Raw genomic sequence first — 20,654 nt, forward strand, 5'->3', positions numbered from 1 at the left:
ATGTCAACCCTAGTCCTTCTTTTCATGAAACTAGACGTACCGAATTCCTGCAACCATTCTTCATATGTTTTAGCCTCCAGCCTCCTTATCCTTTTTTGTTGCCCTTCTCTGCACTCTTTCTAGAGTCTCAATACCTTGTTTATATCATGATGACCAAACCTGGATACAATATTCCAAGTGCGGTCTTAGCCAGGACTTATAAAATGGTACTCAAGCAAAACAGTTCCGGACATCATAGGTGGTCCTCGTCTTACGACCATTTGTTTAACAGCTGTTCAAAAGTAGGAAGGCTTCCCAAAATGTGATTTATGAGCAGTCCCCAAATTTATAATCGTTGCACCACCCTTCCGGTCATGTGACTGCTGTTGGGGGGCTTGGCATCCAGCTCTCATTTACAGCCAGTTGCAAATTTCCTGTGTTCAGATGATTCCAATTTGCAACCTACCCAGCCTGTGTCCAGCAAGCGAGGTCGATTGTGGAAGCCAAGTTTCCTTAACAACCACATAATTTGCTCAATGACACAGGTTAAAAAAAAAAGATCATAAAATCGGATCTGGTTACAGGATGATTTGCAGAACCACTACAATGCTCAGCAACGGAAATTACTGGCCTAACTGTGGTCGTAAGTCGAGGACTACTTGTCCTTAATGGTAAACATTAAGTGGAGCATTGGGATTTGCAAAGGAAAGCACCAAGTTCTAGCATCAACCATTTTTCCAAGGTTGCTTTCTAACCTCAAATGATTCTTAGAAAATGAAAACAGGGAAGAATTACAGCCCAAAGTCTTACAGACAAATGGTTATCCTATCTCTTCTTAAAAATTTCCATTGTTGGAGCATTCACAACTCATTCAGTGGATGTGGAAACATCTCTAATTTACCTCCTGCTAAAAGGGTATATTATGATTGAGATTGGGCAGCCATTTTGTTTCTTTCATGGCAGCCATTTTGAATGCCCAAGACATTCTCAGATGAGACTACTGTTGAAAAGAGGATGAGGGCCCATTAGCATAAAATGGGACACATTAGCATAAAATAAACCCAGCTGTTAATTTTACAAGTGTTCCAGAAAGAGGACAAAGTCAGGCCTCCAAAACCAAGAAAGACACTCTGAGTTTCTTCTAAGCAGTTTCTCCTTGATTGTTTTTCATCTATAGACAGAATCTTGCCAAACTAAAGCAATTAGTGGCAAGATATACAAGCAGTCCTCTACATTTAGTGACCGTTCAAAGTTACAACGGCACTGAAAAAGTGACTGATGGCTGTTTTTCACACTTATGACCATTGCAACATCCCCATGGTCATGTGAGCAAAATTCAGACCCTTGGCAACTGGTTCATATTTATGATGGTTTGCAATGATGTGATCCCCTTTTGCAACCTTCTAACAAGCAAAGTCAATGGGGAAGCCAGATTCACTTAACAAACAAGATACCAACTTAACAACTGCAGTGATTCACTTAGCAACTGTGGCAATTCAGGTTGTAAAATGGAACAAAATTGACTTAACAGCTGTCTCATTAGCCATAGAAATGTTGAGTTCAATTGTGGTCATAAGTCAAGGACCACCTGCATTTTGAGAAGTTCTATGGAGGAGCTACTGTGACCTTCTTTTACCCAACCAAACTATCTCAACTTCTCTGGAATGCAGCCCCTCCCTGCTGGGAATCCAGGCCACATTCCACCACAGATCACAACAAGTTAGCATGTCGCACCTCATTTTAGCCAGCAAATAATGGATTCACAGAGATGCCTCCTGATATACAATACTTACGTGGGACGCAGGAGCCAAATTTGTCAGGGAACTCAGATATCAAATCATCATTTATCCGATCTTTCATTGGGCCAAGGATAATAACTGGCCTGGTGTAATTAACTGAAATGCAGAAAGAAAAGAAGATGGTTAAGGTAGCTTTGTAACAAGCACTGGTGATGGGTTGATACCTAAAAGGAAACATGATGGTGCAATGGTTAGAATGCAATACTGCAGGTAAACTCTGCCCATAGCCAGGAGTTCGATCCTGACCATCTCAAGGTTGACTCAGCCTTCCACCCTTCCAAGATCAGTGAAGTGAGGACCCAGATTGTTGGGGGCAATAGGCTGACTCTGTAAACCACTCAGAGAGCACTATGGAGAACAGTATATAAGCCTACGTTCTATTGCTATTGCTAAAATTTAATCTTAGAGAGATCTCGATTGCATGCAATCAACTTGGATGATGCATTTAGGTTTAGCAAATGGAACGAAGGACAGATAACATTTCCTAAAAACAAAACAGGGACTTCCATGAGAGGCAACTCAACATGCCTCATTAAAAGGCTTATCGGAATGCTTCTACACGGAATTGTTCTCCAGAAGATGTAACGGTCATTATTTTTCCTAATAATCTGGAGTTTTTTTTTTTCCTTGGGAAACCAATTCTGAACTGTGCAATCATGAAATTCAGCAAGGTCCTTCTTACAATATAAAAGACATCGGGCAAATTTGTTTGTTTGTTTTTTAAATGTCCTCTTTCATTACATTCTTTGAATGGGATGGAAGACACCAGCTACATATACGTATTTTGTAGAACTTGTCCTAAGGAAATGTGGACGGATTTCACATCTTAGATTGGGGCTATACATAAAATACAACGAAGCAGAAAAATATGTATTGAGGAATTGCAAGCGCACAGACCAGATCATAGACGACATCATGATTTCAAATGTTGCAACTGATTGCACTTGATATTACGTGGTTTAAATATTTATTAAAATGACTAACAAATTGGAATATTAAAAGTTGGCAACAAGCCCTTTGTACCACCGTCAGCCACTCAGTTAGGAATGAATGTATTACTTTAGGTGGCAGGATATTAAATCGTTGCTATCTCTGAATTGCAAGGATTGATTGCACAGTATGGCTTTAGGGTTCCACTTCCTTCTTTTTCTCATGCATGGATTTTGGCAAAGGATTTGCTTGCAGAAAGCAAATAACAACAACAACAACAACAACAACAACAACAACAACAACAACAATGCAAGAGGAACCAGAATAAACCCAAAGTGATCTAGAACCACTCCTTCTTCCCCGATAGACTTGTGGGTGTTTTAAGTGGGAACTAAATATTTTTGAAAAGGTAATCCCTGTAATCTACAATACAACATACTATCTTTGAAATAATAGAAAATATTGGTCACTCAGGTTTTAGATTTTGGCAGTGGTTTCTTCTCCAAGCTTGTCTCAATTTAGCTTCTGAACGTTTCATTACCAAACTAAGTAACATCATCAGGTGGATTTTCTTGTCCTGCTCTCCTTTGCTTATAAATGTCTTGTGTGCCAGTGTTATCATTTGGCCATTTGGTTGGTGGTTGGTTTATATTGCTTTCTAAATATAGCTCTAAACCAACCACCAATCAAATGACCAAATGACCACACTGGCACACAGGACATTTATAAGCTGAATAGAATAGGACAAGAATAGGACAAGAAAACCCAATATCTCAGGGGCTGCCCCAAAGAAGAGGGAGTCAAGCTATTCTCCAAAGCACCTGAAGGCAGGAAAAGAAGCAATGGATGGAAACTAATCCAAGAGAGAAGCAACCTAGAACTAAGGAGGAATTTCCTGACAGTGAGAACAATTAATCAGTGGAACAACTTGCCTCCAGAAGTTTTGAATGCTCCCAACACTGGAAGTTTCTAAGAAGAGACTGGATAACCACTTAAGATTTAGGGGGTTAGACTAGAAGACCTTCAAGGTCCCTTCCAATTCTGTTATTCTATTCTAGTCCTGCTGCTGATGTTATTCAGGGGTGGGCTTCAAAAATCCCAGCAATGGGTTCTCTGCCTGATTGCTGGGTGGGCGTGGCCATGGTGGGTGTGGCCTACCTTCAGGAGGGCCATTTTTCACCCTCCCAGGCTCCGGAGGCTTTCCTTAAGCCTCTGGGAGGGCGAAAACTGCCCCTCCCAGGCTCCGGAGGTGCTCCGACTTCTGGAATTTCCAGGAGGCCCATTTTTTACCCTCCCTGAGTTTCCCCGCGAGCCCTGCACTTATCTGCATCCAAGCAGGCCACGTGGAGAGTCTTAGGAGGGGTGGGATAGGGCAGGGTGGGAGAGGTGGGGTGGGAGGGGCCAGCCAGGGGTGGGATTTGGCGGTTCACTGAACTAGCCATAACTTTAGCAACAGGTCCGCCTGAACCTGGGTGAACCCGTAGCAGTCCACCCCTGAGGTTACCTTGTCTGGTGACAAAACTTTCAGAAACTTAATTGAAACAAGCTTGGAGAGCAAATCACTACCCAAAACAAAATACTATGACCCACTTTAGCTGCTCAAACAATTTAGGAGAAATACCTGAGCAAAATTGAAGTGAGCTAGCTAGACCCGTTCATTCTGCCGTGATAGATTTAGAGAGGGACAGTTTAGGTAGGAAGGACATATATATTTAAAAATTAGTGAACTCTACTAGCAGCCCAAGATTTTACTGTAAAAATAAGCTAGACATAGTTTAGACCAGGGGGTGGGTCTCCAACCTTGGCAACTTTAAACCTTGGCGGACTTCAACTCCCAGAATTCCCCAGCCAGCTTTGCTTTGCTGGTTGGGAGCTTTGCTGGCTGGGGAATTCTGGGAGTTGAAGTCCGCCAAGGCCTAATGCCAAGGTTGGAGACCCCCCTCGTTTAGACCAAACTGACGAAGGAACACATCCAAGCTTGTGACAAAAGTGCTTTTCCAAAAGGCAACTGGACTTTTGTGGCGTTTTCCTCCTTGCAAAAGTTTCACTTCTCATCCAAGAAGTTTCTTCGGTTCTTCAAATGCTTCTTGGATGAGAAGCGAAATGTTTTCAAGGAAAAAACAATGGAAGAAAGTCCAATTGCCTTTTGGAAAAGTACCTTTGGGACAACCACGATGTCATGCCCCTGTTGGAGTCTGACTCTGAGGGAGAGATGGAACAGCTGACACGGAGTGGGAGTGTGGCTCCGGTGGTTGTGGAGGAAACTGGGGAAGGGCACAGGCCGAATGGGCATTCAGAGGAAGACCCAGGCCCATCCCCTCTTCATCCTAGGGCATGAAGGGACGAGAGGATAAGGGAGAAACGTGAGTGGCATGGTCTACGGGGGAGGAAGGGGCCCTGATCTCCTTCATGGACTGCAGTTGGGAGGACTGGTTAAAAGGAAGAACTGCGCATGGCAAGGCTGCTGGAAGCAAAGCATGCATTCTTGTCGGAGCTTATCTGTGTTTTGGCTTCCTCCCAACTGTGGTTGCTGCGTTATCTGGTAGAAGTCTGCAATTAATCATCCTTGCCTGCCTAGTAATTCCTTCAGTGTGGTTTGTGCTGGTTTTTTTTTTTTTGAATTAACTTTACTTTGGGTGCGGATTGCATTTACTCCCTCCATAAACTGTTTTCTTTAAGAGTTTGATATCCTGCCGAGGATAATTGGGACATTGGGGCCAAGTTGGAGGCATTAAAGGGACTTTCTTCTATTTTTGTGACTTGGTTATTTTTGTGTCATGCCCTGGGTCATCACACATGATCTGAATGATTGACAATCTCCATAGACACCAAAGCTTGCTTACTTTCCTGCCGTGTAACTGGTTCATAGGAGAGAATGCAGTCCTCTTGTCCTCCTGACGAGAGAAGAAAAACAGAAAGAAAATCAGCATTGAGGCCCAGTGCTTCCAAAACTCTCCCCAATGTCACATTTACTTCCTTGAGTAGGCTTACATACAAGTTACTCCTAAATGCTTTCAAGCAATCTACCTCGGCTTAAAGTTTTAAGTTATCCTGTGATTTATCATTGCAAACTGAGTAGATACACAGGTGTCAGAAAAGTCCTAAAGCAATGTTTTTTTCCCCAGTCTTGATGACCTTTAAGATGCGTGGACTTCAACTCCCGGCATGCTGGCTGGGGAATTCTGGGAGTTGAAATCCATGCATCTTAAAGACGTGAAGGTTGAGAAATACAGACTTAGTGGATGAGAATGCATTGAGAAGGAAGGAAGAGGTGGGTGCTTCAAGTTATAGATAATTCTCAACTCTGGAGATGCTCCAACACTGGAGGTTTTTAAGAAAAGACTGGACAACTGTCTGCCTGAAATGGTTTAGAGCCGTGATGGCGAACCTATGGCACACGTGCCACAGGTGGCACACAGAGCCATTTGTGTGGGCACGCAAGCCCCAGGCAAACTTACATCACTGCACTTGCGCGTACCTTCCAGCTGATTTTCAGGCCTTTTTTGGCCTGTCAGAGGCTTGAGGGAAGCCTCTGCAGGCCAAAAAATAGGCTCGTTTCATCACTTCATGTATTTCCGGAAATGCCTGAAGTGATGAAATGGGCCCATTTTTCAGCCTGCAAAGCCTGCAGAGGCTTCCCTCAAGCCTCTGGCAGGCTGAAAAAAGCCTCAAATGGGCCAAAAATCAGCTGGGAGGCACAGTGCAGGTAAGGGGGCGGCAGGAGGGGAATAGTGTGCACATGCACAGGGGGCGTGGGGCCCCCGCGCAGATTTTCTTCTGGCACAGGAGCCCCAAAGGGTTAGCCAGCACTGGTATAGAGTTTCCTACTAGAGTAAAGGGTTGGACTAGAAGACCTCCAAGGTCCCTTCCAACTCTTATGATTTTAATGATTCTCAACTCTGGAGATGCTGTTTAGTTGTGGCAAGGAAGGAAGGATCCCCCCCTTCTATTGCACCAGTATAAATGAAATAGAAAACAAATGGTTAATTTCTTGAGTCGTTCTGTGACTCTTGAAGGACTCTTGAAATGTTATGCTTCAAAACTGCTCGGGCTTAAGAAGTTAGGCAGGGATGCTCCTGCTTCTGAAGCTCTAACATGGCACGGTAGTTGGCCTAAAAATTAAAATTGACTCTATTGTCTGTGCTCTGTCCCCAAAGTGCTTTTTCAAGAGACCACTGGACTTTCTAATTTTCCTTTGAAGACGTTTCGCTTCTCATCCAAGAAGCTTCTTCAACTCTTCAAAGAAAAACCATAAAATCCAGTCGGCCTCTTGAGAAAAAAAACCCACCATCTTTGGGACAACCATGGCCTGGACGACTGATAATCTCCCTAGACATGTCTGTGCTCTGATTCTCAAATCAGGACTACAGCATGACTACACCTGGAAGAAATCCATACTTTGGCTCGATAGATTAAAAGGGAAAGGGCGGGAGGGAAGCATGATTTGAACCTGGGGGAGACTCTACGCATCGATGGGACTGGATGCAGATACGTGTTTAGAACTCATAAGCTGCATAGGTTGCCCTGAACTTACGACCATCACGGAGCCTGCCCATCGTGATTGTGAGTGGTGATGATGTTGTAAAACAGGCCACCAATATGGCCAATCTGATTTTTTTTTTTTTTGCATCAGTTGTTAAGGGACCACTTGTGGTCATTAAGCGAACATCACGGTCATTAACTAAATGCCAATTTGCGGAAAATACTTTGTCAAATAAGATCCTGAGACTGAGGGATACTAGAAACGACTGTAAATGGAGACAGCTGGCCAAGCATCTGATGAGGTCAGGTGAATACTTCATAAGAATACTTTAAAATCGTATGGCATTCTGTTTGATGGGAAGTACACGTAGTCCCCGACTTACGACAGTTCATTTAGTGGCCATTCAAAGTTACAACGGCACTGAAAAATGTGACTGATGACAGGTTTCTAATATTTAACACATTTAGTAGCATATTTAGCTGAGCAGGTGTGTCCGAATTTGTTCTTCCTACCAGAAATACCTTGTAATTATTGTACAGAGAGTTTCCCACTGGTTCAAACATGCCAAATTAATGGGGAAATCAGATTCCACAGATCTAGTTTGGTCTAGTGGTTAAAGGAATAGTCTAGCAAGACTGGGGGACTGGGAGTTCTAGTCCTGCCTTAGGCATGAAAACCAGCTGGGTGAACTTGGCCAATCACCAGGAGACTGTGAGTTCTAGTTCTGCCTTATGCATGAAAGTCAATTAGGTGAACTTGGCCAATCACCAGGAGAGTGTGAGTTCTAGTTCTGCCTTACGCATGAAAGCCAATTGGGTGAACTTGGCCAATCACCAGGGGACTGTGAGTTCTAGTTCTGCCTTACGCATGAAAGCCAATTGGGTGAACTTGGCCAATCACCAGGAGACTGTGAGTTCTAGTTCTGCCTTACGCATGAAAGCCAATTGGGTGAACTTGGCCAATCACCAGGGGACTGTGAGTTCTAGTTCTGCCTTACGCATGAAAGCCAATTGGGTGAACTTGGCCAATCACCAGGGGACTGTGAGTTCTAGTCCTGCCTTAGGCATGAAAGCCAATTGGATGAACTTCGCCAATCACCAGGAGACTGTGAGTACTAGTCCCGCCTTAGACATGAAAGCCAGCTGACTAATCTTGGGCTAGTCAGTCTTTCTTCCCAACTCACCTCACAAAGTTGACGTTGTTGTTGTGGGGAAAATAGAAGGAGGAAAGTGTTATGATATGAAATGTGTTTGAATATTAGTAGCTTGGGCTGGTAGTTAGGATGCTGGTTTGAGCTCCGAGCTTGGCTTGCAAACGTTTTGTCACCATTCGAGGAGGCATCGTCAGTGTGTTTTGAGTTGGGCTCGTATGTGCCCATGACTCAGAAATAGCCGAGCAAACAATAGTCAAACTAATTTGCATCTCATAAAAAAGTATGTAAAGACCTGTGTTCTGACAGATGAGCACAACTCAAAATTGCATTGACGATGTCTCTTCGAATGGCGAACGAAATGTTTGCAACCAATTTTCCAAGCTCGGAGCTCAAACCAACAGCCTAGTGTTATGATATGTTTTGCCACCTTGAGTTATTTGCAGAAATAACAAAGGCAGGATACAAATAACTTTCCATAAGTTTGCATACTTAGGTTCAAGTAACAATTGAATTGAATTCTATTCAGTCAAATGCCTATTAAATCAAATGCCTTAACTGTATATATATGATAGTTGGCATTTCAAAGAAGGTCATTTTGAAGGCTACTTCCTACAATTTTTGTATACTCCAATGTATACAATGCCTTTTGTATACTCCAATGTATACAATGCATACAATGCCTACAGAACTTTTTGCTCAAACAGTTTTAGCTCACTTCCTGCTAGTATCATTGTAAATCATGTGCTGGATTGAAAGCGTCTGCTCCATTTTCTTGAAAAACGACGTTTGGAAGTTGACCCGCTGGACCTAAATTATAAAACTACATTATTTTTTGGCATTAACGCCTTGACAAAGGAGACCAGGTCCATTTCAGAGGCACGTCAGAAGTGACACATTATTTGCAGCCTGTAATATACAATCCACCTCTGGACGCTTTCACACAATCTTTTTAAAATCTGAAAAGCAAAAATGAAAGAAGAAAAAACCCAGAGGGGGTCATGGGAAAAAAGAAAGGATAAGAAACCAAGCCTTCAGAGGCAAGCCAAAGTAAAAGAACCCAAGAAATGCCATAACTTACTGTAGCTACTTTCACTATCGCTGGCATTAGAAGAGAGATGTTCTGCAAGAACAGGAGAGCAAATTAAAAGGAGAGATAGTCAAGCAACAAAATGTCAAGCAATCACCTCCGGTCATGCAATCGGCATGCAAAGTAAAAGTCGAAGTGAGCGGTGCGGTAAGTCAGCCAAAGAGTTTCCGAGAAACTTGACTAGGAAGGCCAAAGGACATGATCATGGGTGGATACGCCGAGAAAGGGCTGTATTGCCCGTGATTTACCTCAAATAAACCGCCGCCAAAGAAAGCGTTAAGGATGTCTTTGCAAAAACTTTGTTTCGCAAACATTTCTCAAATGTTTTCGAAGGGTGATGAGGAACAAAAGAGGGATGTCAGCCATGTGACATGACTCATATATGAGATGTACATGGACTTGCTAGTGATGTATGGGGCTAGCTGCCTCGTTGGTGAAAGTACGTCCACAATTAGCCTTGGGGAAAGAATTGTGAGAAAGGGAAACGCAGGAGGAGCAATGTAGAAGGGTCAATAAACTCTTTCCCGACCCGCCACTATCCTTCTTTCATTTGTTGCCTTCTAAAACATCTTTAACCACTGTGGCTGCTGCTTATATTATTATTATTATTATTATTATTATTATTATTATTATTATTATTATTATTATTATTATTATTATTCATCGCACAGCCAGCCAGATGTTCCGACTGGGTTTGGCATTTTTGTCTACCTATCGAGTCCTTACCAAGGACCTGGGATAGGCAAATCTGGATGTTTGATGATGTTACAGATATCGCCACAGGATGGAAGCTGTTCCAAGTCAAGCTGCCTTCTGCAATTGACTGATGGCAAATTTGTCAATGCCTATGGTGTTCACATGGTGCTCCAGTTGCTTCGGGGCTGCACTCAAGGCGCCTATTACTGTTGGTACTACCCTTGCTTGCCTTTGCCATAGCCGTTCTATTTCTATTTTGTTATCTTCTCCAATTCTTTCTCTTCTCTTCTGCTGTCTCCAGACACTGCCACACCCACTATCCAGACTATTATCATTACCATTATTATTATCTCTTTTATTCATTAAAAATTAAACTCAACCAACTTGAACATTTAAAAATGTATCACAGATACCATTGACGGTTGATAGGGGTGGCTGCCAGCATCCTAGGTATCAACCAAGTATCTTCTTAAAATGTACACAGTAGTGCAGATTTTTGCAGCTCCACTGGTGTTTTTGCAGGAAGCTGCAATTTCTTGATGTGTTTTGTAAAATTCTTGGACATGGTACCAAGTGCCCCAATGACAATAGGTATCACTGTTACATGTTTCATCCATAATCGCATAGATTTGATGGCCAGGTTGTGATATTTTGTGATTTTTTTCCAGTTGTTATTATCATTGTTGGTTAAACAGTCATGCCAGATGTTCAAACTGGATTTGGCATTTTTGTCTACCCGTTGAGTCCCTACCAAGGAACTGGGATGGGCACATTTAGCTGTTTGACGGTGCTACAGATACTGTTGCAGGATAGAAGCTGTTCCAAGTATAACTTCCTTCTGCAATTGACTGATGGCAAATTTGTCAATGCCAACGGTGTTCAAGTGGTGCTCCAGTTGTTTCTGTCTACTCACTGAGTCCTTTGCAAGGACTCGGGATAGACAGATGTGGAGGTTTGATGGTAATGCAGATGTCGTCGCAGGATGGTCCGAGTAAAGCACCCTTTTGCAATTGACCAATGGCAAATTTGTCAAGGCCAATGGTATTCAAGTGGTGCTCCAGTTGTTTTGGGATTGGACCCAAGGCACCTATGATTATTGGTACTACCTTGGCTTGCTTCTACCACAGTCATTCTATTTCTATTTGCAGGTCTTTATGTTTTGTGGTCTTCTCCAGTTCTTTCTTTTCTATTCTACTGTCTCCAGGTATCGTCACATCCACTGGATAGTGGCTGGGGCAATACTTGTTGTTGCCATTATTACCATACATAACAATAATGATCAAAATTGTATTGTTATCTGTATTATACAATGTGTAGGCAATCCTCGAATTACAACCTTTCAGTTTGTGACTGCTCAAAGTTGTAATGGCACTGAAAAAAGTGGCTTATGACCATTTTTCACACTTATGACCATTGCAGCTTCCCCATGGTCACTCCGATGCTCGGCAACCGGCACATATTTATGACAGTCAAAGTGTCCCTGGATCACGTGATTCCCTTTTGAGATCGTCTGATGAGCAAAGTCAGGGGAGAAGCTGTTGTGGTCCACTGGTGGCCTGTGGAGCCTGGCAGGAACATGGGCCAGTTCTGGAGTTTGGGGAGGACTTGGATGAGGGTTCTGCATCCGATACAGAGATGGTACCAGGGCCATCTGAGGGTTCCCAGTGCGCATGTGCTCAGAGCAGCTAGAAGGCAAGAGCAGCTGACACAAAAGGGGTGACTCAGGAGTAAGGCTTGGATGTGATTGCCCCTCCCGTAAGGTATAAAGGACAGGCAAAGGTGAAGAAACCTTTGCAGAAAGCAAAGTCATTTGTTCTGTTCGGATTAATCCTTGAAGCTCTGTGTAGACTGTACTTCAGTCGGGTTTTTTTTTTATTCATTTGGAACTTTAGTTGTTGGCAGCAATTTAAAGAAGATAAAGGTGGGTGCTTATCTCAAGAGACTGGGATTCCTTACGGGCTGGGAATGAACATAATTCCCAGCGTTGAAGTAAAACAAGAGTTGTTTGGACTAAGTGTGTGCTTAATTACAGTCTCAGAAAGCCTTGGTCAGAACAGATACAACCTAGAACTAAGCAGAAATTTCCTGACAGTGAGAAGAATTAATCAACGGAATAGCTTCCCCTCCTCATGTTGTAGGTGCTCCATCACTTTCAAGAAAAGATTGGACAACCATTTCACTGGGCTGCCTTGAGCAGGGGGTTTGGATTAGAAGAACTTCAAGCTCACTTCCAACCTTATTATTCTATGTTCTATGTTCTACTTAAGGGCTGTCATGGAGAAAAGTTGTGAATGTATTCTCTATCATGCTTGATGGTAGGAGAAAACCCAACGGGGGGGAATCTCAACAAAGAGAGATTCAAATTGAAAATTAGGGAGGAGTTTCTTGATGGTGAGATCCATGAAGCAGTGAAGCAGCCTGCCCTCTGGAGTCATGAATGCTCTATCATTGGAGCTTCCAAGCACAGCTATTTGTGTGGAATGTTTTGAAGATCCCTGCTCTGCATGGAACTAGAAGACCTCTAAGGTATCTCCCAATTCTATACTTTGAAACAGACCAAAATATGGATTCTCTAAATGTATGCGCAAATTTTCCATCGGTGCTTTCTCCACATATAATTAAACTAGGACACAACTGCAACAGTCGTATTCTAGTTAATGCTTGTTTTAGAAGTTCTCTTAAAACCTCCCCATGTCTGCAGAAGATACTCAATGCTGCCCTTTAGACCCAGAGGTAGGATCTAGAGGGCATTGTTTCTTCAACATTTTAACAGATGTTGAATGAAACTGTCATGCTGGATGAGATCCCCTTCAACTGTGTAAGGTTGCAGTTCTTATCCTGCGCCTCCAGCAAGGCTGTGATGGATGGGAATGTCACCCGTTGTGTTCTAGGACATTTGCAAAGTAGCCACTTTGAGAATATGATCAACATTGAGCCATGGTTGCACTTTGCAACAACGTGAAATTGCTACTGACAAGACAGCTTGTTTGCCTGAACTTGTTTTGAACTATGGCACAGTTCAACGGTGGAATTCAAAATATGTTACTACCGGTTCTGTGGGCGTGCGTTCTGTGGGAGCATTCTAAAATGGGCAATTTTAAGCATGAAAACTTATCTACTGTCAGTGCTGGTGAATCAAACAGCTGAGGTGCAGGAATCCGTTCTGCCACGCCTATCAACTGAGCTACAAACAAAGGAAATATAGGACAAGGGTGGGGCCAACTGCTGACCAGTGCTACCGGATCACTAGAACCAGTGCAAACCGGCAGCATGCCACCACTGGCATAGTTTGAAAATGAGTAATCTAGAATCAAACTACTACTGCATTTCTGAACTGATTTATCTAATGATTCTTTAAAGGACTTAACTAACTGACATCCAGAGGAACTGTGGTATCTTAGGCTCAGATGCAAGGAAAATGCCTTAAGATCTTGAATATCTGTCTAGGATTTGACCGGCTTTATAACTTTATGATCTCTCTTTGTTGAGGTGGAAGTCAAATGTTTGATTCACTAACAGAAACGTTATTAGCCCTAAAGGGAAACACTTTCAGATCTGACTTCTGCTACAAAGAACATGAAATTGCAATCTGCTAAAATTATTAATCAGAAAATGTTCCTTTTAAGGCAGTGGAAAGAAGAACAAGGATGAAAGTTGAGAAGAAAGAACATTAACCATCTCCAACTGTTTTATGTGAAATGAAAGTTATGTGAAGAACTGAAGTTGAAGTGCCACCTTGATGCAACTTCTGATCACTAGAACTGAGCTACCAAATCTTCAAAAGAGTGATTTACTGCATTCTGGGAATTGTTTTGCCCAATGTCTTGTCTTTTGCCCCCAAACTTCTGGATTCTTCAGAATGCACAAGGTTGGCCAAAGTTGAAGATGGATCATCTCAGCATGAAATGAGAAGAAGTCCTAGAATAAATATTCTATGTATAAATCTTCTGATATCATTTTAGTCTGTGCATATCAAGGAAAGGCAAGAAATGATACCTACACTGAAAATTAGCACTGATTATATATTGTCTCATCTACTGTGCATGGTCCTCATGTAAGAAGAAAAATGACAGAAAAAAAGGAAATATCTGATACCTCTATTTATTAAATCTTTATTACTGAATTAAAGTATTTGTATCCCACTTTTCTACTTTACAACACACCCTATTAGCTATCTTGGACATGTCATCTTTTGGACAGCTTCTTCATCATGAACCTTAGTCCCTATTGTCCATCTTGGGTCAATCATCTTGTCGGCAGTTTCTTCAACATCAAGCTTAATCCCAACTGTCCGTCGTGGATAAGTCATCTTCTGTGCAGCTTCTTCATCTTGAACCTTACTCCCTACTGTCCACCTTAGATATAACTATCTTTTGGGCAGCTTCTTCATCATCAACCTTATTTCCTACTGTCCATCTTGGATCAAACATCTTTTGCGCACTTTCTTCGACATCAAATTAGTCCCTACTGTTCATTTTAGATAGGTCATCTTTTGGGCAGCTTCTTCATCATGAACCTTACTCCCTACTGTCCATCTTAGACAAATCATCTTTTGGGCAGCTTCTTCTTCAGCATCAATTTTACTTGTTATTGTTCATGTTGAATAAGTCATTTTTTGAGCAGCTTCTTCAATATCAACCTTGTACCCTACTGTCCATCTTGGACCAATCGTCTTTGGTGCAGCTTCTTCAACATCAAATCATTCCCTACTGTCCATCTTAGATAAGTCATCTTTCAGACAGCTTCTTCATCATCAACCTCACACCCTACCATCCATTTTGGATAAGTCAGCTCTTGGGCAGCTTCTTCATTATGAACTATTTTTTGACTGGGGATCTGTTTTTCAACTTTTCAAGAATCCTAAGCTTGTTTTAAAAGAAGCAGTGATCTTCTTTTTGAAGAAATTCATGCTCACCAAAGGACCACCAATATGCATTGTACTAGAAACAATGTTGTTATCATCAGAGATCAACATAATCATTGCATAGGCTATATGCTATTAAGGTTGTCATGCAGAACATAAAATACAATGAAAAATCCTCCCCTCCCCCCACCAAGTGCATTCAAAGCTGGGGACCAAAAGTAAAATCTAAATCTTGTGCATGCTCAAGAAGGAGGAGAAGAAGGTTCTTTAGGAAGAAAAAAACAAAAGCCAAACTTTAAAAGTAAGAAGAAGAAAAAAAGAAATGAAATGAAAAACAAAGTTATTTCCAAAGAAAGGGTTATAAGTGACCATTCCTGGGAACTTACTCAGAGTCTTTGTCCCATAACCGTCGTCCCCTAATCCGGGGAAGTCCTGCACGGCAGTCCCCGGAGAGAGCAATGAAAGGAAAAAACACCCGCAGAAAAGGAAGGAACAGGTCAGTGCAGTTGAAATGGATACTACCATGACAGACCATGCAGATAATCCAATCTGGATTCCCACATTTTGAGCAAAAATAAGGCTTAATCTCCCGATTCAAAGACTTTCGTGGAAGCCAAAGAGATGTGGTTAAAGTGAGAAAGCAAAAGATTCTCTTTAGGAAAAAAAAATAATACAGGTAGTCCTTGGCTTACAACGATTTGTTTAGGGGGCTGATGTTACAATGGCACTGAAAAAAGGGCAGGAACTGGAGCTAGGAACAAGAACTCTCCTTCACACAGCGCTTGGGTCTTGAACCCGGGCTGTCAATTTTTCAGCTGGTAAGCTCACTCATGCAGAGCCATCACACTCCCTAGATGCCCCTAAAGGCCCAATCATTATCTTCTTTTAATCACCCCATAATCCCTTGCAGGGTTGTAGTCTGAATGGAGCTGAGTGTTTCCTGGCCAGATGCCCTTCCTGTCACCAATGAGGAGTTTTGTTTAGCAGATATATTCTCATTGTGACCAGAGAGAGAAATATCTGCCCCTACCTAGGATTGAACTCATAGCCTCCTGATGGTGAGGTGAGAGCTCCACCTCTAGGCCACCGCACCACTCTACCAAATGCCCAATAATAGATATTAAATCCAGTGGAGACTAATAATCTCCCTCCCTCTCTCTCTCTCTCTCGTACTGTATGGCTTAGAAATGCTCGCACCTTAATTTTCCACTCTGGCTGCATTCTGTGAAGCGGAAAAGTGGGAAAATTTCAATCCGATATCTGATTTTCACAGATAAGACACTTTCCCCCTCTCCCCCTTTTTTTCTAAATAGCTGGGAACTAATCCAAGCCATCTCATTATCAAGAGCCTTCCAGTACAATAGACTGAACTGTCAAGCTAATGAGTCGAAGCTATAAATGTTGGAGTGGGAACTCACAGGCACAATTTACCAAGGAGTACAGGTTGTCCTCAACTTGAGACCAGAATGCCTGCTGCTGAGCAAGGTGGCGGTTAAGTGAATCATACTCTATTTTACAACCTTTGTTTTGGCCATGGTCATTAAGCGAATAGCTGCAGTTGTTAAAAGGTTCATGTAGTTGTTAAGTGTATCTGGCTTGGGAGATGGCTGGGAGAATTGCAAATGGTGATCAGGAAACCTTGGGACACTGCAACTGTTAAAAATGCATTCTGGTATGCCCATGTTTTGATCATGTGATCATGGGGATGCTGCAATAGTCATAAGTGCGAGGACAGGTCATAACTCATCTTTTCCAGCACCATTTTTTTTCTCCTTTTAATGACCCCGTAATCCCTAAATTTTCAGTCAAGTCAGGGAATGAAACTGAGCATTTACTGGCTGGCTGCCCTCCCTGATGCCTACACGGAGTTCACAGCAGATATTTTATCTTTGCTCGTCTTCTTCTTGTGCCATATTCGTCATTGAATGTTGGTGGTCATGTTGGTGATCCAATTTTTATCAATTCTCTTTGTTCCTAGAGAGAAAAATTTCTGCTGCTACCTAGGATCGAACTCACAACCTCCTGTTTGTGAGGCAAGAAGAGTTCCACCTCTAGGCTACCATGCCACTCACCATTTTTCAGTACCAATAACGGATAATATTTGTAGCTCAGGGTTGACCTGAGGGGTCCTTGTTGCTCTCTGAGCTTGGTTGTCTTCTGGCAGACGTTTCATGACCCAAACTAACGAATGCCATCCATGCTAGTAAAAACAACCCAGCCCGGAGAGCACCAAGGACCTATTTCAGTACTGTTGTATCTCTGAATGGCCGTTAAATGATCGGTTGCAAATCAAGGACTACCCACATCACTAGCTAAGATGGAGACAGTTATGAAACCCCGGTCCCCAAAACATTTTTTTTATAAGGCGTGGCTTTCTCCTTAACCAAAATTTGAGATAGACCAAATGAAGGAACGGTGGCCAACCCATGTTCACACAGTAGAGATATAAAAATTTACTTCTTTTTCCTCCCGTAAACCCCACAGGGAATCCAGACAGTTATATACATTGATCATAGTAGTAAGGCCTCACCTGTCCTGAACCTGACTTAAGCTTGCCTAGGTATATGAAGTGCCGTGCGTATCACCCACGTGTTTCGCTGTGACGTCGTCTCTAAAACATTTTTACTTACGTTCCGGGTCACTGGTGTCCTGATCACACATCTCCTTGCTCTTGTAGAATGGGAATTTTCGTGAAAAGATGAAGTTCTTTTTACGCTTGTCATTGAATGACTGTGAAGGAAAAGAGGCATGGCCGAAAAAACAAGGACGTCTAATTGTTGTCACACTCATGCTGACAAAACAACTAGGCTGGTAAAAGTGGGAAACAACTGTGGTGACCGTGTTCAATTTCTTTCGTTGGCCTCAAGAACCAAGCATTGAGAAGCAAACAAAGGAGGGAAAGAGTCGAAGGTGCTTGAGATCTTGAAAGATTTTTTAAAGATCTCTTTTATGTCTCTGGAGATTCTCAGTCTCATCCAGGTCGTGGTTATCCCGCAGGTGTTTTTTTTCAAGAGGCAACTGGACTGTCAACCCCGAAATTGATATATGTGTAGCCATTTCAAAATTAGGCTTAGTATATATTCTTTTTCTTACTTTCTCTGTGGCAGTCATGGGGGGGAGGGGGGGAAGATGGGGGGAAGGGGGAGAAGAGTTTCGGGCTTGCCACATTCCTAAGTGGGGAGGAGTGGAGATAAAGAGAGTTGTTTTGGCTAAGTGATTCTTCTTCCCGTGGGAAACGAGCTGTCTGTGCTTAGGCCCTTGAGGTGGAGATTTATGATATCAAGCAATTTCTATTGGAGAATGTAACTTTGGAGGGTTGTTTTTAATGTTTAATATTGTGGGGTAATTCCAGATTGTGTCAGATCCGGAATTACCACGGATTTTGCCAATTGGATGCTTTCTAAAATAAAAGAAGTTGTATTGGAAGATGGACTTGGTTTTATTCTTTTTCAATGGATTTCATCACTTGGAAACCTGACATGGACTTTCTGGTTTTTCTCTGGAGATGTTTTGCTTCTCATCTAAGAAGCTTCTTCTTGGATGAGAAGAAAAATGTTTCACTTGGATGGTGGGGGAATGGAAGGATTTATATTCCTTGCAGACAGCTGGTCATTTGCATCTTTTTGGAGAGTCATTGAGGCCACCTGAGAAGCGAAACGCCATCCAAGAAAAACCATAAAGTCCAGTTGAAAAATGTACCATCGGGACAAGATCTCTGTATATTAGAAGTGTACAGGTAGCCCTTGACTTACAATCACTTGCTCAGTGATTGTTTGATGTTACAACGGCACTGACAAAAGTGACTTATGACTGTTTTCCACACTTATGACAGTTTCAACATTCCCATGGTATCAAAGTTCAGATGCTTGGCAACTGGTTCATATTTATGATGGTCGTAGTGTCCCGGGGTCATGTGATTCTCTTTTACGACTTTCTGACGATCAAAAAGTCAAAGCCAAATTCACCAAACCGCTGTGTTATTCGCTTCACAACTACGGTGATCCGCTCAACAACTGTAGCAGGAAAGGTCAAAAAAAGGGGCCAAACTTGCTCAACAATTGTCTTGTTTACCAACAGAAATTTGGAGCCCCATTGTGGTCGTAAGTCAAGGACTACCTGCAATGTTTCCTAAAACCAGAAGTAGGAAATCTGAGGCTCAACAGATATTTAAATTTTAAGTTTCACTCAACATGGTGAACTGGTAGCGGAAATTTTGAGTACTTCGGAGTACCGGCAAATACCACTTCTGACTGGCCCCAAACTCCATCCATTCTCTGCCTCCCGAATCCCAGCTGATCGGCTGGGTCTTCTTTGGTTGGCCTGAACAGGAGAACGGGGCTGGAAAGCAGGTTAGTGGGATGGGGTGGGAATGGGATTTTGCAGTAATCTTCCCCTAGGAGTGGGGAGGGAATGGGGATTTTACAGTATCCTTTCCCTGGAGTGGCGTGGGAAATGAGACTTTAGAGTAACCTCCCCCTGCCACACCCATCAAGCCACACCCACCAAGCAACGCCCACAGAACCGGTAGTAAAAAATGTTTGAATCCCACCACGGTTCGAAATAGCAGGAGTACCCAAAGGAAGTCACCCCTGGATTAATTGGTAGTGGCTCCAATCCTTTGTGGGACTACCTGAAACTTGATCCTAAGGTTTATGACGTATTATTGCATATTCCAAACATGAGTGTATGTGTTTATTTTGGTCACCAAAGTTTCATGCCACTTTTACTCTCCAAGGATATTTAAAATTTAGTAACAAAAAGCAAAACAAAAAAAAACAAAAACAAAGGGAGAAAAATTATAGACATAAAAACCTACAAATGCCCCATAACGACTGTAAACACATGGATTCAACACAACGTAACCATCATGCCAAAAAGTACACAATCATGCCAACCACAATTCATGCAAACGAAAAATAAAGGCAGATGTCAAAAATTATAGGCATAAAAGGTTTCCAAATATAACTTGATTGGCGGGTGGTAATATTGACAGAATGGCCTATCGAGTCTAAAGAAATTAAAACATGCACCTGTGTTCCTCTCTCTCGATTGTGATATCTTTTTTTTCCCAGAATTAAACAATGTCATCCGATAACAGAACGCTCATTAGGACAATGATATTTAAACCACAACTCATTGATTGCAGATTTCAAAAAATTTTCAAAGAAAGAAAGCAGATCTAACATTGGCAGATTATATATCTTTTCTTTCTAGTCACCCAAAAGCTTCGTGATTGATGTACAAGCAGACTGTCAATATTGAACCCAATTGTCATTTTAAATTTATGTTTGTTGTAGCTTCCACTCTTTTCCTTCTTAGTATCATAAGGGTACATATCACACAGAACAGGAAGTTTGTGTTGCTGTCTATACAGGTAGTCCTTGACTTACGACCACAAGTGGGCCCAACATTTCCGTTGCCAAGTGAAACATTTGTTAAGTGAATTCTGTCCCATTTTATGACCTTTCTTGCCACCGTTGTTAAGTGAATCACTGCCATTATTAAGTTAGTAACGCGGTTGTTAAGTGAATCTGACTTCCCCATTGAGTTTGATCCTGGGGACACTGCAAATGTCATAAATATGAGTCAGTTGCCAAGTGCCCACATTTTGAACACATGGCTATGAGGATGCTGCAATCGTTGTAAGTGTGAACATTGGTCGT

The 20,654-nt window shown here is 42.2% G+C and overlaps 1 protein-coding gene across 29 annotated transcripts in view; it reads right to left on the bottom strand.

Moving 5' to 3' along the window:
- DLG2 (discs large MAGUK scaffold protein 2) overlaps positions 1 to 20,654 on the bottom strand; it is a 979,527-nt gene that overhangs the window by 11,836 nt on the left and 947,037 nt on the right. For 13 of the 29 annotated variants that reach the window (XR_015744246.1, XM_087936973.1, XM_087936976.1 and 10 more), the window contains 4 exons: positions 17,622 to 17,721; positions 9,423 to 9,464; positions 5,552 to 5,602; positions 1,773 to 1,874 (listed from right to left, as the gene is read on the bottom strand). Coding sequence is in view for 28 of the 29 variants with exons in the window: in XM_087936973.1 (XP_087793099.1) it covers positions 1,773 to 1,874; positions 5,552 to 5,602; positions 9,423 to 9,464; positions 17,622 to 17,721 (295 nt within the window). In the remaining variant the exon portion in view is untranslated. Of the gene's footprint in view, positions 1 to 1,772; positions 1,875 to 5,551; positions 5,603 to 9,422; positions 9,465 to 15,377; positions 15,424 to 17,621; positions 17,722 to 20,654 lie in introns of all 29 variants that reach the window. The other 16 variants (XM_087936978.1, XM_087936975.1, XM_087936969.1 and 13 more) reach the window with 3 other exon arrangements.

This window comes from Pseudonaja textilis, chromosome 7, assembly GCF_049901715.1.
Source record: "Pseudonaja textilis isolate UNSWEBS1 chromosome 7, rPseTex1.2, whole genome shotgun sequence".
NCBI lineage: Eukaryota > Metazoa > Chordata > Lepidosauria > Squamata > Elapidae > Pseudonaja > Pseudonaja textilis.